We start from the raw sequence: 13,908 nt of genomic DNA on the forward strand, positions 1-13,908 counted from the left end.
AGAACTGGAGATATACCAGCTCATATCAGCCCTGCTGTATATTTGCAGACATCAATTTACTATTTTGATTAATGATATTAGTAGAAAATAATATGTCTGTTCAAGAGATCTAGGTTGCTCATTTAGGCATTTTTTGCTCTTTTAAACCTGTGCTTGTACGCACATGCGCAGTGGTTCCTAGTTCGAGGCGGGTGGATTCGTTTAAAAGTGATCATGTGCTCTGTCCACTAGAAAAGACCGGAAAAGACACTCTGGAAAGACTCACTTCACCACAGGTTTTTTTTGTTTTGTTTTTTTTTAGTTTGAAGAAAGAGTACTGTGATTAAAACTGTGGAAAAAAAGATTCTTGCCATCAGATAATTTTCTATTAGGTTAAATAAATGTAGTCACAATTTCAACGTGAAATCCAAATACGTAATTACGTCATATACGCAAGTCTGCGACCGTGGATGTGTTTTCCCGGGAAATGCAGACACGTGACAATGGGACGCGAAACAGACGACGACAACCCCCACCACGCACGCATTAAAGGCTAAAGGTGAGATCTAGACTTGTCCTCAAAATGCATGATAACTAAATACATTGTGAAATATGAAAGTTAGTAAGATGTGTTTATTTTAGTTGTTTAATTATTTTTTCCTTAGGGTTTTATTTACTTCTCGACTGTATTTGAGTTTGCTTCTAATATGATGATTTGCTGCAATAAAGAAAAAGTTTATTGCCAACTTGTAGGCAATGGCCAGTAAATAGAATTTTGTTATTTTTTATATAATAGTACTTTAGATTCTGCAAATTAATCTAAACAACTGAGTCAGTGATAGTCTACTAGCCTATATCATTGTTTTTTTTTTTTATCAAAAGTGTTGTCAACTATCAACAGTAATTTGTATAAATAATGAAATAATGAATTCAATTTTTTTATATCATTATTATTTGATAATTTTTATTTTATATAATATTTTTTATTACATTATATGCCTGTTCTTATTATTATTTATCTTTATAGAGCTTTTTTGCCCAATGCCAGTACATAGACACTTTATAGTATTTTTATTGTGTGTGTCAAATCCAAAGCAGACCAAAAGCACATTAAAAATAGCCCCTATGAATCTAGCTGGTTACTGACTGAAAATCTCCCATACGCTCTTAAATCAAATATGAATATACAGTAGATTGATGTCAATTGTGGTCACAAGGCACACAAGAACTAATGGTTTTTGGCATCATTGACATTGCCTTTTTTATCTAAATGCCTGTTGTTGACTGGTCACATGTGCTGTCATTGAATAGAGCTCTGTTGATATAATATAAAGATATACTTTAGTGTTTAACAGAAAAAAACACAACACAGGTTTGGAACAACAATTAATATAATTGTATGTTAATTATGTATGTTTTTGGGTGAACAATTCCAGTAAGATCAACAAGATTTTTTAAAATATGCTTGTTTATTTCATTCACCTTATATTTATTTTATTTATTTTTTTCAGTCATTTCAAGAAAGAAATTCAGCATGCTGGGAAATAAAAGGCGTAAAAAACCTCTGCAGGACGCTGAGCATCACATTACCTGTGAAACCGACAAGCCTGGGCTTCGAGAGCAGTTCATCAGCAAATATAAAGGCAAGTATAAATTACTAAGCAGTTTAGTAATAACGTTAATCTACAAAACTGAGAATTTAATGTGAGGTGAGTCATATGGTTGTTAGGCCAACTAATATCCATGTTTCACAAGTTAAACAAAACCAGTTACATTTTTGCATTTCTGGTTCCATCAACCCAAAGTCAATGTTTATTTGCACATTCTGAACCCAGTTATGCATAATAAGCCGACAGTGCATGTGGTCATGTAAACGCAGACTAAGGTCACCATAAACAGCATAAGCATAAACCAATCGACACAGATAGATTTTTGCCCCTTATTTGCAGATTTGCCCGGCATGTAAACACATTAACCTCTGTGTTCTGTGGCTTATTGAAGGGAGCATGTGTGATGTGTGACAGGAAAGTGTCCTTATTGTGGATTAAAGCACATCCAGACAGAGCGAGTGTTTTCTTGACCCAAGAACCTCTTAAAAGAAGTAAAACTTCTCGTTCAGAAGTGGTACAGTCAAAATCCTGCACCCGATACTGCATGAGAGGAGAATATGAGTCTGGAAGTTTTCCTCTGAAATTCTGGAATACTCTTGGGCTTTATTTAACATCACAACTGACATGACATATGAAATACACAGTCAGATAAACGAATGGTTAGGTTTTGACGTCATTAACCTGATTTACTTATAAAGTAGTGGTTTACGTGGTTATTGGTTTGCATGTAAACCAGGATAATGGATTATTTCAAGAAGGTGATTTTATTTTGTTATCAGCGTATCGGTGTGCATGTAAACATGATCAATGGGTTTTGGTTAAATTCCTGAAATAAGATCCATGGTTAGCACAAGATCAAGATATTTTCACGCTTTACTCCACAACATAAAATAGTAATACTCTCTTGTGTGTTTTTTTTAAAAGCCTTTACTTGTCTGGTAAAAGGCAGTTGTTAACAAGTGTCTAAATGGGAGACGGGTTGTCTGGGACATTAAACGTCATCAGCTGAACAGATTAACTCATCTAGTCACTTTCACAGCCTCGTTGTGTTTATAATCGCACTCTTGCAAACTATTCTAGGTAGATGTAGGGATGGGGATGTATACATCACACAATCAGTCAAACATGCATTATAATAATGCAGAAACATTATAAATATTACACAGGGAGATGGATTTTAAAGCTTTAGAGTTCCTGGAGGCACATTTATCAACAACAACAAAAAAAAAACTCTATACTTTTATCTAAACTATAGAAGCCACATAAAACATCCATATACCACAAAGAAAAACTACCTGAAAGAGATGCAAATAATAAACAAACAGAATTGTCTTTTAAAATAATGCAACACAGTTGTTGAAGCTTCATCGTAAGGAAGTTGAAGTTGGTCAACCGTGGTGTAGTTTATAGATTAACTTTAGCTTATTTTCTGCAAATCCCAGTGGGTTTTTGTGGAGGAAACCAGGGGATGTTCAACTACTACCGGGTTGGCCTGCAAAAATAGGTTTGTGTAAGAAAATGTATGTAATTTTAACTGTATAATTTTAAGACTTAAAAGTATAATGTAAAGTATAAAAAGCAAATCATGCTTTGAGATTAGCCTGACTTTTGACTATTTTCCTTAAGTAATTTCCCTTTCACATCGTATAATGTACGTCATATGGTAGAGAACTTTTAGTAATAAAATAATAGTTGACATTAAAGAAACTGCAGCTAATGTATTTCTCCTCTTTAGGGCGTGGAGTTTTCACCACTGGAGCTTTCTTCCGACCGAACTGAACACTACACTGAAGCTGAGAACACGTTCCTGTTTGATTTTCAGTGGCATGGCAAAAATTGGTGGTGAGTACAGAACTGTTGGATTGATGTAGTAAGGATGCTAAAATATCTGGAACTGTAAAATACTTAGGATGTGTTCATACCTGGAGTTCTGTTCGCTTGGTTCGTTTGGTCCGGGTCCGCTTAGTGTTCAGATTGGCATTTCTATTGTCAAACCTGTTATGCTTGACCAGTCTGTCCTTTTTAGGGTCACATCTTCCTGTTTTTGGTTCGTTTACATGTCTCTGGGTCCATGTTACATTCTTTTTTCATTCGAACCGCACCAGAGTTCGTTTGGAAGCCAACTGAGACCTATTTATTCAGCATCTGGATCCTCTTGTTTGGTGGCACCAGGTTTCAGATGGCAGTGTTCACACTTATTCAAATTAACCACACTAACAGTCTAAACAAACATGCCAGGTGTGAACACACCCTAATAATTAAAATTCATCATGAACTGACATTAAGAGTACTGAGTGAAGTTTCCTTGAGTCATCTAAATTGGCTTTCCCTGTATTCCCTAAAGAGAACAAAATGATTAATTTTAGATGCCTTTATCTGAGAGCTGAGAGGATGTTGCAGTGCGCCATTTAATCTCATATATCATATAGATCAGTGGTTCTCAGACCCTCCTCTCTGCAGATTCTGTATGTCTCCTTCACCTGACACACTCAGTTGAGTTCATAGAGCTGTGTTCTGATGATGAACTCCTCATCTGAATCAGGTGGATTAAAACACCAGACATACAGCATATGCAGAGTGGTGGGTTCCCAGGACTGGGGTTCAGAACCACTTATAATAACTGTACATGTCTAGCTAGTATTGAGTGGTCATTTTATGTCTTTATAGCATGGATGCATCTAAAGAAGACTCGTCCTTGGGAAGACTTATGTAAATGATGAAACCAGAAATACTTGCAAAATGAGAACCGTTGAAGTGAGCAGAAAACCTCACCTGTGTCTCTTTGCTGTACGAGACATTCTACCAGGGGAGGAAATCACTTACAATTATGGCGACTCAGATTGGCCATGGCGAGTCAAGGTACTATCAAGAAAATGCTAAAGAGATTAATCAGTAATTCTCACAAATCTCATAATCTTAACTCTCATTCTGATTAGTTACCATGTGATTGTGGTCTCATATTTCTCAAGCCTTTGAATAAATCATCAGCAGAATCCACTGATAAAAAGCCAGCCAGCAGTTTGGGTCTGCAGAAATCGGTAAGTCCACTTTAAAACATCTGTATCATTATATTATTGACTCTTTCAGCGTAGAGTTGTGTGTGAAAGAAATGATAGATAACGTGTAGGACAGCTAGAGGAATGAACATGAACAAGTTTTTCTGTCCTTTACAAATATTCTGATTTTGATATTCACTGGTTTCTTTTCTGACATCCAGCCCCATTGTTCAGCTTCTGTTTCTTCTCCTGAATTGGACAAGGTGAACAGCAATGGTCCATATAAGCAGTCAGGCAAAGCAATAACATCAATGAATAAAACGGTAACCATCTCATACATGCAGCAACTATCTACTGATGTTTACTGCCAGCTAGTTGAAAGTGCAGTGAGTGATTTCTGAGAAACACTATTGATATTTGAAATCGACACCCAAACAGACACACCCCTCCCTTCATTGCTCGGCCCCCAAAATAATGAACACGCAACACAGGCAACCACTAACAGCTGGCGCTCAGGTGTTCAACTCGAAAAGATCTTTATCGCTGGCAAACCATAGGATGCTTTTTAAAGGTTTGGTTTTAGTTGATTGTAGGTGCATATCCACTTCATCCAGCACACGTGTAATAGTAGTGGGAAGTTCGGATCATTTTACTGACTCAGATCTTTAAATCTCGTTCATCAAAATGAACAAATCTTTTTTCGAGTTATTTCGTTCATTTCAGCAGAATGTATTTAAAATGTTACATGTTAGCCAAATTCCCCAAACACATCAAATGTTGATCGCATTTAGAATAAGAAAAAAATTACAATGCAAGAAAAATGCCATATTATGAGAAACAGTTAATTTATTTATTTGGGTCTTCAGGCTATGCATTCTGTTAGTTTACCTCACCTCCTGATCTAAGCCATTCGATCATCCCGTGATCCTCATAAACTGAGCTTTGCAGTCTGTAGTACCAGATACAGTATTGATTAGTTCACGTTTCGAGTCTATCGACTTTGGGTTCAAGTCATTCGTGCATCACGTGACAGCCCCATATAGGCTGAGCTATGCAGTCGCTACCGGATACAGAATTGATTAGTTCATCTTTTGAGTTTTCGTGGACTTGATAGGTGAACTAATCATTTATCTTTCCGGTACTGACAGCATAGCCTCTGTGGGACTGACCGGAAGAACGAAAGACTTGGACCCGAAGTCTCGAGAGATGAACTAATCATTTCTGTTTCCAGTACAGAACCCATGGGATGTTGGGCATGTGCGGTCAGCGCAAAATGAACGAATCACTCTCTGAGACAACTCGGTAGTCCCGAGTCATATTAAAGATTCGTTCATGACGACCCGTCACTAGTGTATAAACGCTTCAAATGATACAAAATTGTATTGCCATTAGAAATGTACTTATGTACCCACACTTATGTAAAATGTACCCACAATTAAAACAAACAAACTAAAAATGACTTGGATGGTATGGAGTAAATGTAGCGCCTTACTACCAACCTCTGCTAGTTAAGTATAGTTATTGGTTCAGAGTTTAAATGTCTGACTCTGAACCAATGTAACTATTAATGTGACTATTGTCACAATTTGTATGTAAAGTTTGTATAAATGTTTGTTTAGAGTTTTTATTTTATTAATGATCTTTGCTTTGAAATGTGCAAAACATTTTTTGTTCACTCCTACACACTGTTTGTTCTTGTCTGAAATGGGTGCCACAGTTTTCAATATTGCTAATGTACATTTTATTCTTGTTTAAGCTAAATACCTCTTTATATATCTGCAGAAGCGGTTTCAATCAAGATTGGCAAAATTAAGACAACATCATGAAGATTGCTATGAACGTTTTAACAGAGCAGAAATTGAAAAGGAACACAAGATTGCTAAACAGCTAAACAGCAATCACAAAAAGTTTGTTTGGTGAGTAATATGTGAACATAATCACACTATTCTGTGATCAACGCCTCAGTCAATTAACGGTTAATTATTTTATTATTCATTTATTTTATTAATTAACAGTTTGCTTAGTCCTTTTGCTTTTAGACCTTATATTTTTATTCAAATTATATTTCAAGCTGTCACAGTCATCCTCAGTCGCATCCACATCTGATGCACCCTCTTCATCGGCACCCTGTGCTTTGTCCACCTCTATAATGGCCTCATCAACCTCATGCTCTCCTGCCCTGTCCTCATCACCGTCACCAGCTCCTGCGCCACCCATGCCACCTTCATCCTCGCCTGGGCAGCCTTCATCATCCTCGCCTGGGCAGCCTTCATCATCCTCATCCTCGCCTGGGCAGCCTTCATCATCCTCGCCTGGGCAGCCTTCATCATCCTCATCCTCGCCTGGGCAGCCTTCATCATCCTCACCTGGGCAGCCTTCATCATCCTCACCTGGGCAGCCTTCATCATCCTCACCTGGGCAGCCTTCATCATCCTCACCTGGGCAGCCTTCATCTTCATCATCCTCATCCTCGCCTGGGCAGCCTTCATCATCCTCACCTGGGCAGCCTTCATCTTCATCATCCTCATCCTCGCCTGGGCAGCCTTCATCATCCTCATCCTCCCCTGGGCAGCCTTCATCTTCATCATCCTCGCCTGGGCAGCCTTCATCATCCTCGCCTGGGCAGCCTTCATCATCCTCACCTGGGCAGCCTTCATCATCCTCACCTGGGCAGCCTTCATCATCCTCGTCCTCGCCTGGGCAGCCTTCATCTTCATCATCCTCATCCTCGCCTGGGCAGCCTTCATCATCCTCACCTGGGCAGCCTTCATCTTCATCATCCTCATCCTCGCCTGGGCAGCCTTCATCATCCTCACCTGGGCAGCCTTCATCTTCATCATCCTCATCCTCGCCTGGGCAGCCTTCATCATCCTCATCCTCCCCTGGGCAGCCTTCATCTTCATCATCCTCGCCTGGGCAGCCTTCATCTTCATCATCCTCATCCTCGCCTGGGCAGCCTTCATCATCCTCACCTGGGCAGCCTTCATCTTCATCATCCTCATCCTCGCCTGGGCAGCCTTCATCATCCTCATCCTCGCCTGGGCAGCCTTCATCTTCATCATCCTCACCTGGGCAGCCTTCATCTTCATCATCCTCACCAATCTAAAGAGACAAACACCTTGTCTGGTGATAAGACTTTTATTCAGTCAATGCCATCACCAAAGACGGAACTGCCAAAGGCGTACAACAAGAAGCAGTATTGCCTTAATTGCTCTAAGCCATATTCAAAAATGGCCAGACACCTTGAGTTTGTCCATCGCAACGAAGTGGGGGTTGTAAAGGCAATAGCATTTCCAAAACATTCCAAAGAAAGACGAGTACAGTTGAACCTCCTTAGAAAAAGGGGCAACTTTGCCCACAACACAGATGTGGTGAGACAAGGACATGGGGAGATGATTGCCTGCTACCGTCCAAAAAATAGACAAAGAGCCAAAGAATTTATTCACTGCATTTACTGCCAAGGGCTTTATAATAAGCGTAGCCTTTGGAAACATATCAAAAACTGTCCTCTGAAACCTAAAGATGATGATGCCCAGGGCAGGAAAAGAGTTTGATCTCTGTGTGCTCTAAACACACCAGTCAGCTTAGAAGTGAGCAACAGTTTCAAGAAAATAGTGTCCTTTATGAACTATGATGAAGTTTCGCGTGTAGTTCATACTGACAGATGCATCTTTACTTTGTAGTCAGACAGTGTTCCTTTCTCCATGGCCATTAGGACTTTACTCATTTTTGCCAGCTGTAGTGTTCCCTCTGGTAACCGGTAATACTGTCTGTGGATTCTGATATCGTGACCAAGGAAATCATCCAGTTGGTCTGCTTCATTCTCATTAAGGTTAAGAATTTTAGGCATGGTTGCTATGTGTTTCCTGAGCCTAGTTGATGACAGTGCTTCGGGGTTCTTTATGCCACATTCGCAAGCAGCTTTGTTGATGCACTCTCCTCCTCTGTAGACAGACATTGCTCCACATCTAGCAAACATAAAGGGATTCTCTGCTGGAACACCACAAAGCTCACGCGTTTCAACAAGAAGCTCCATAGCAGAAACCATGGAAGGCTTGAGGAGCACAGGAACCTTTCTCCCTCGTTTACCACAGATCTCAACTCTTGAGAAGTGCAGACACAGCTTCCTCTCAAACTCAGACAGACAGAAGGCAATGTCTTCGTGTAGAAGAATCCCTGCTTTTAAAAGCTGACAAAAGCATCTGGGATACCTCACCTTCTCTCCTTCGGTTGAACAGGATGACCTGGGACAGCGTGACCTTGGCTAGAGCAGCGTAGCTGTCAGCAGAAGAGCAAGATCTGAGCTTACTTAGGAGCTCATTGTGTTTCTTTTCAAGATGTGCGTGCAGGACTTTGACATCCTGAGTGAAACGAATGATCTATGGTGTGTTCCACTTGGCTTCTTTCAATGTAGTTATAGCACCAGCAGAAATGTACTCATTCCACCTTGCATGGTGTATTTTCCTGAAGTCACGGGCACACTCAGCACGCTCATGATCTCCATACGTCATGGCATTGCTCTCAACAATGCTACAGATCTTGTTTAAAGAATGCCCAAGTTTGAGAGCTAAAGAAGGAATGCGGTAGGAGTTTTTCTCTTCATCATAGCCAGATACAACTTTAACAGCTGCTATGACATGTTTGAAGTTAGTTGGTATGATGAAGTCTACCATTGTTCTCAGTGGGGTAATCTTCCTTGCTTCAAGAAGAAGTCTGCCTACTTCTCTCATCTCTTCTGTCTGATGTAATCATGTTTGGTCACATCAGACCCCATCCTGTTGAACAAGTGCTCCCCCAGCTGCTAATGGCCATGGAGAAAGGAACACTGTCTGACTACAAAGGAAAGAAACTTGATGACATTGAAATCGACCCAAATGGTATGAGTATACTTGGACTGTCTGTGTGTATCTGTTCTTTACATATTTGCAAAACAATGTATATAATCATGTCACAGATGGTAAGTATAAGCAATAAAGTGTTATTTTTTTTGTCAATGAATAATTTAGAGCAACTTGAGGCCCAAGGTGATTCCATGTCAAGTGATGAGGAGGATTACAGTGACCTATCTCAGACAACAGCACCAGCAGAGACTGATCAACCTGTTCAATCTGATCAATCTGTTTCACAGGAGGATCAAGGTAAGAAAAATCTCTTAACTACGCAAACAACAATAATCAAATAAACATGAATTAGCTCCATGCAGCAGTATCCAGCCAAATTAAAAAAAATACACATTAGTCTTGATTTGGTCTTTACTCACCAATTTAGTTGTACTGAGAATGTGTAATGAGTATTTACTTGTTTTTAACTATTTCATAGGTTCTTCAAACGCTCCAAAAAAGAAATGGGAGGACAGTGAGGTAAAAGCAGTAGAGAGACACATGATGAAGTTCATCAAGACATGCAACGTTCCTGGTAAGCAAGACTGTGAAAGATGCATTCACGCAGAGCCAGAAGCTTTGAAGCAGCGAATATGGACTGGTGTGAGAAATTATGTGCGGAACAGGATCACGACTCTTAAAAGAAAGGTGGTTTGTAGGGAGGCACAAACACTTTAACACATTTAACACACTTTGCACATTATGCTCTTTTTGTAAGAAATGGAGCTAAATTAAAAGAAATGAGGATAAAGGTATAGAAATTAAAATTGAGAGGCGCTCACGCTGTGTTTGCAAGACATTTTCATGCAATACATGTACTGCTTAATACAGCGTCTGTTTGTACAAGAATAAAGTTCAACATAAGCCTAAATACCGATGAAGTGGGGTCTACATTGTATCAGTTTTATTTGGATAAACATGACAATATAACAGCGTGACTACATGAAAGGGGATTTCATTGTTATAAAAAACAGATTTGTGAGCATTAGTGGAACTAAAGGTGTGAGAATTAACACGTAATTGTTGTGTTGCAGTGGATTCGGCCAATCGTGGATCGGTTGTGTCGTCATCAGAGCTCGTGAGTCGCTCTGGAGAAGCTGCGCTGGCTGAGTCCTCCTGCTCTCCATTCGCTCTCGCCGTGCTCTGATACCATACGTCACAGTCACGGGGCTTCGCTGTCTGAAGTCGGACACAAGTTCTAACCGGCAAGAACTGCTCAAGTCAGCCGCCGATCGGTCTGCGCAGCGCTGCATGAAGTCCAACAAGCCTAATGCTCTCCTCCCTCTTTTCATCTCTTCACATTCTCTCCTCCCTCTTTTCATCCCTCTTTACATTCTCTCCTCCCTCTTTTCATCCCTCTTTACATTCTCTCCTCCCTTTCTCTCCTCCCTATTTTCATCTCTTCACATTCTCTCCTCCCTCTTTTCATCTCTTCACATTCTCTCCTCCCTCTTTTCATCTCTTTACATTCTCATTCTCTCCTCCCTCTTTTCATCTCTTTACATTCTCTCCTCCCTCTTTTCATCTCTTTACATTCTCTCCTCCCTCTTTTCATCCCCTTTACATTCTCTCCTCCCTCTTTTCATCTCTTTACATTCTCTCCTCCCTCTTTTCATCCCCCTTCACATTCTCTCCTCCCTCTTTTCATCTCTTTACATTCTCTCCTCCCTCTTTTCATCCCTCTTCACATTCTCTCCTCCCTCTTTTCATCTCTTTACATTCTCTCCTCCCTCTTTTCATCCCTCTTTACATTCTCTCCTCCCTCTTTTCATCCCTCTTTACATCCCTCTTTACATTCTCTCCTCCCTCTTTTCATCCCTCTTTACATTCTCTCCTTCCATTCTCTCCTCCCTATTTTCATCCCTCTTTACATTCTCTCCTCCATCTTTTCATCCCTCTTTACATTCTCTCCTCCCTCTTTTCATCTCTTTACATTCTCTCCTCCCTCTTTTTATCCCTCTTTACATTCTCTCCTTCCATTCTCTCCTCCCTCTTTTCATCCCTCTTTACATTCTCTCCTCCCTCTTTTCATCTCTTTACATTCTCTCCTCCCTCTTTTCATCCCTCTTTACATTCTCTCCTTCCATTCTCTCCTCCCTCTTTTCATCCCTCTTTACATTCTCTCCTTCCATTCTCTCCTCCCTCTTTTCATCCCTCTTTACATTCTCTCCTTCCATTCTCTCCTCCCTCTTTTCATCCTTCTTTACATTCTCTCCTCCCTCTTTTCATCTCTTCACATTCTCTCCTCCCTCTTTTCATCTCCTTCCATTCTCTCCTCCCTCTTTTCATCCCTCTTTACATTCTCTCCTCCCTCTTTTCATCCCTCTTTACATTCTCTCCTCCCTCTTTTCATCTCTTTACATTCTCTCCTCCCTCTTTTCATCTCTTCACATTCTCTCCTCCCTCTTTTCATCCCTCTTTACATTCTCTCCTCCCTCTTTTCATCCCCTTTACATTCTCTCCTCCCTCTTTTCATCTCTTCACATTCTCTCCTCCCTCTTTTCATTCCTCTTTACATTCTCTTCTCCCTCTTTTCATCCCTCTTTACATTCTCTCCTCCCTCTTTTCATCCCTCCCTCTTTTCACCCCCTTTACATTCTCTCCTCCCTCTTTTCATCTCTTCACATTCTCTCCTCCCTCTTTTCATCCCTCTTTACATTCTCTTCTCCCTCTTTTCATCCCTCTTTACATTCTCTCCTCCCTCTTTTCATCCCTCTTTACATTCTCTCCTTCCATTCTCTCCTCCCTCTTTTCATCTCCTTCCATTCTCTCCTCCCTCTTTTCATCTCTTTACATTCTCTCCTCCCTCTTTTCATCTCTTTACATTCTCTTCTCCCTCTTTTCATCCCTCTTTACATTCTCTCCTCCCTCTTTTCATCCCTCTTTACATTCTCTCCTCCCTCTTTTCATCTCCTTCCATTCTCTCCTCCCTCTTTTCATCCCTCTTTACATTCTCTCCTCCCTCTTTTCATCCCTCTTTACATTCTCTCCTCCCTCTTTTCATCTCTTCACATTCTCTCCTCCCTCTTTTCATCTCCTTCCATTCTCTCCTCCCTCTTTTCATCTCTTCACATTCTCTCCTCCCTCTTTTCATCTCCTTCCATTCTCTCCTCCCTCTTTTCATCTCTTTACATTCTCTTCTCCCTCTTTTCATCCCTCTTTACATTCTCTCCTCCCTCTTTTCATCCCTCTTTACATTCTCTCCTCCCTCTTTTCATCTCCTTCCATTCTCTCCTCCCTCTTTTCATCCCTCTTTACATTCTCTCCTCCCTCTTTTCATCCCTCTTTACATTCTCTCCTCCCTCTTTTCATCTCTTCACATTCTCTCCTCCCTCTTTTCATCTCCTTCCATTCTCTCCTCCCTCTTTTCATCTCTTCACATTCTCTCCTCCCTCTTTTCATCTCCTTCCATTCTCTCCTCCCTCTTTTCATCTCTTTACATTCTCTCCTCCCTCTTTTCATCCCTCTTTACATTCTCTCCTCCCTCTTTTCATCTCTTTACATTCTCTCCTCCCTCTTTTCATCTCTTTACATTCTCTCCTCCCTCTTTTCATCCCTCTTTACATTCTCTCCTCCCTCTTTTCATCTCCTTCCATTCTCTCCCTCTTTTCATCCCTCTTTCCATTCTCTCCTCCCTCTTTTCATCTCTTTCCATTCTCTCCTCCCTCTTTTCATCCCCTTTACATTCTCTCCTCCCTCTTTTCATCCCCTTTACATTCTCTCTTTACATTCTCTCCTCCCTCTTTTCATCTCTTTACATTCTCTCCTCCCTCTTTTCATCCCCTTTACATTAGGCTTGTTGGACTTCATGCAGCGCTGCGCAGACCGATCAGCGGCTGACTTGAGCAGTTCTTGCCGTTTAGAACTTGTGTCCGACTTCAGACAGCGAAGCCCCGTGACTGTGACGTATGGTATCAGAGCACGGCGAGAGCGAATGGAGAGCAGGAGGACTCAGCCAGCGCAGCTTCTCCAGAGCGACTCACGAGCTCTGATGACGACACAACCGATCCATGATTGGCCGAATCCACTGCAACACAACAATTACGTGTTAATTCTCACACCTTTAGTTCCACTAATGCTCACAAATCTGTTTTTTATAACGCTGTTATAATTGTCATGTTTATCCAAATAAAACTGATACAATGTAGACCCCACTTCATCGGTATTTAGGCTTATGTTGAACTTTATTCTTGTACAAACAGACGCTGTATTAAGCAGTACATGTATTGCATGAAAATGTCTCTGAAATATTTGTGTATTTGGCAAATAATGCATTTATTTCACTTCAGCTGTGGTAAAGTATGCAAACACAGCGTGAGCGTCACTACAGGAAGCAGAAAGTGTCCGACTCGCGTCTCTGTTTTCGGCTGCACACTGCAACTCTCACCGATCAGTTACATCCAGCCACAGCCCATGTCCAACACAGCTAATGTAAAGGGTGAA

At 40.7% G+C, this 13,908-nt stretch overlaps 2 protein-coding genes across 2 annotated transcripts; both read left to right on the forward strand.

The window, feature by feature from the left end:
- Nucleotides 1–470: 470 nt before the first annotated feature.
- On the forward strand, nt 471–8,010 carry LOC311074245 (uncharacterized protein). The gene is made up of 8 exons (XM_084100707.1): nt 471–538; nt 1,491–1,622; nt 3,325–3,431; nt 4,257–4,448; nt 4,559–4,627; nt 4,807–4,908; nt 6,368–6,501; nt 6,657–8,010. Exon 8 carries the CDS (start codon nt 6,752–6,754, stop codon nt 7,862–7,864), a length of 1,113 nt encoding a protein of 370 aa, XP_083956833.1. The 5' UTR covers nt 471–538; nt 1,491–1,622; nt 3,325–3,431; nt 4,257–4,448; nt 4,559–4,627; nt 4,807–4,908; nt 6,368–6,501; nt 6,657–6,751; the 3' UTR covers nt 7,865–8,010.
- A 1,219-nt stretch (nt 8,011–9,229) lies between these two features.
- Nucleotides 9,230–10,258, forward strand: LOC311074246 (uncharacterized protein). Its single transcript, XM_084100708.1, has 3 exons — nt 9,230–9,462; nt 9,592–9,723; nt 9,905–10,258. The coding sequence occupies exons 1-3, from the start codon at nt 9,336–9,338 to the stop codon at nt 10,141–10,143; spliced, it is 498 nt and encodes a 165-aa protein (XP_083956834.1). The 5' UTR covers nt 9,230–9,335; the 3' UTR covers nt 10,144–10,258.
- Nucleotides 10,259–13,908: the final 3,650 nt, after the last annotated feature.

The sequence above is a fragment of the Abramis brama genome (genome assembly GCF_963993115.1).
Source record: "Abramis brama genome assembly, chromosome: 23".
Taxonomy (NCBI): Eukaryota; Metazoa; Chordata; class Actinopteri; order Cypriniformes; family Leuciscidae; genus Abramis; species Abramis brama.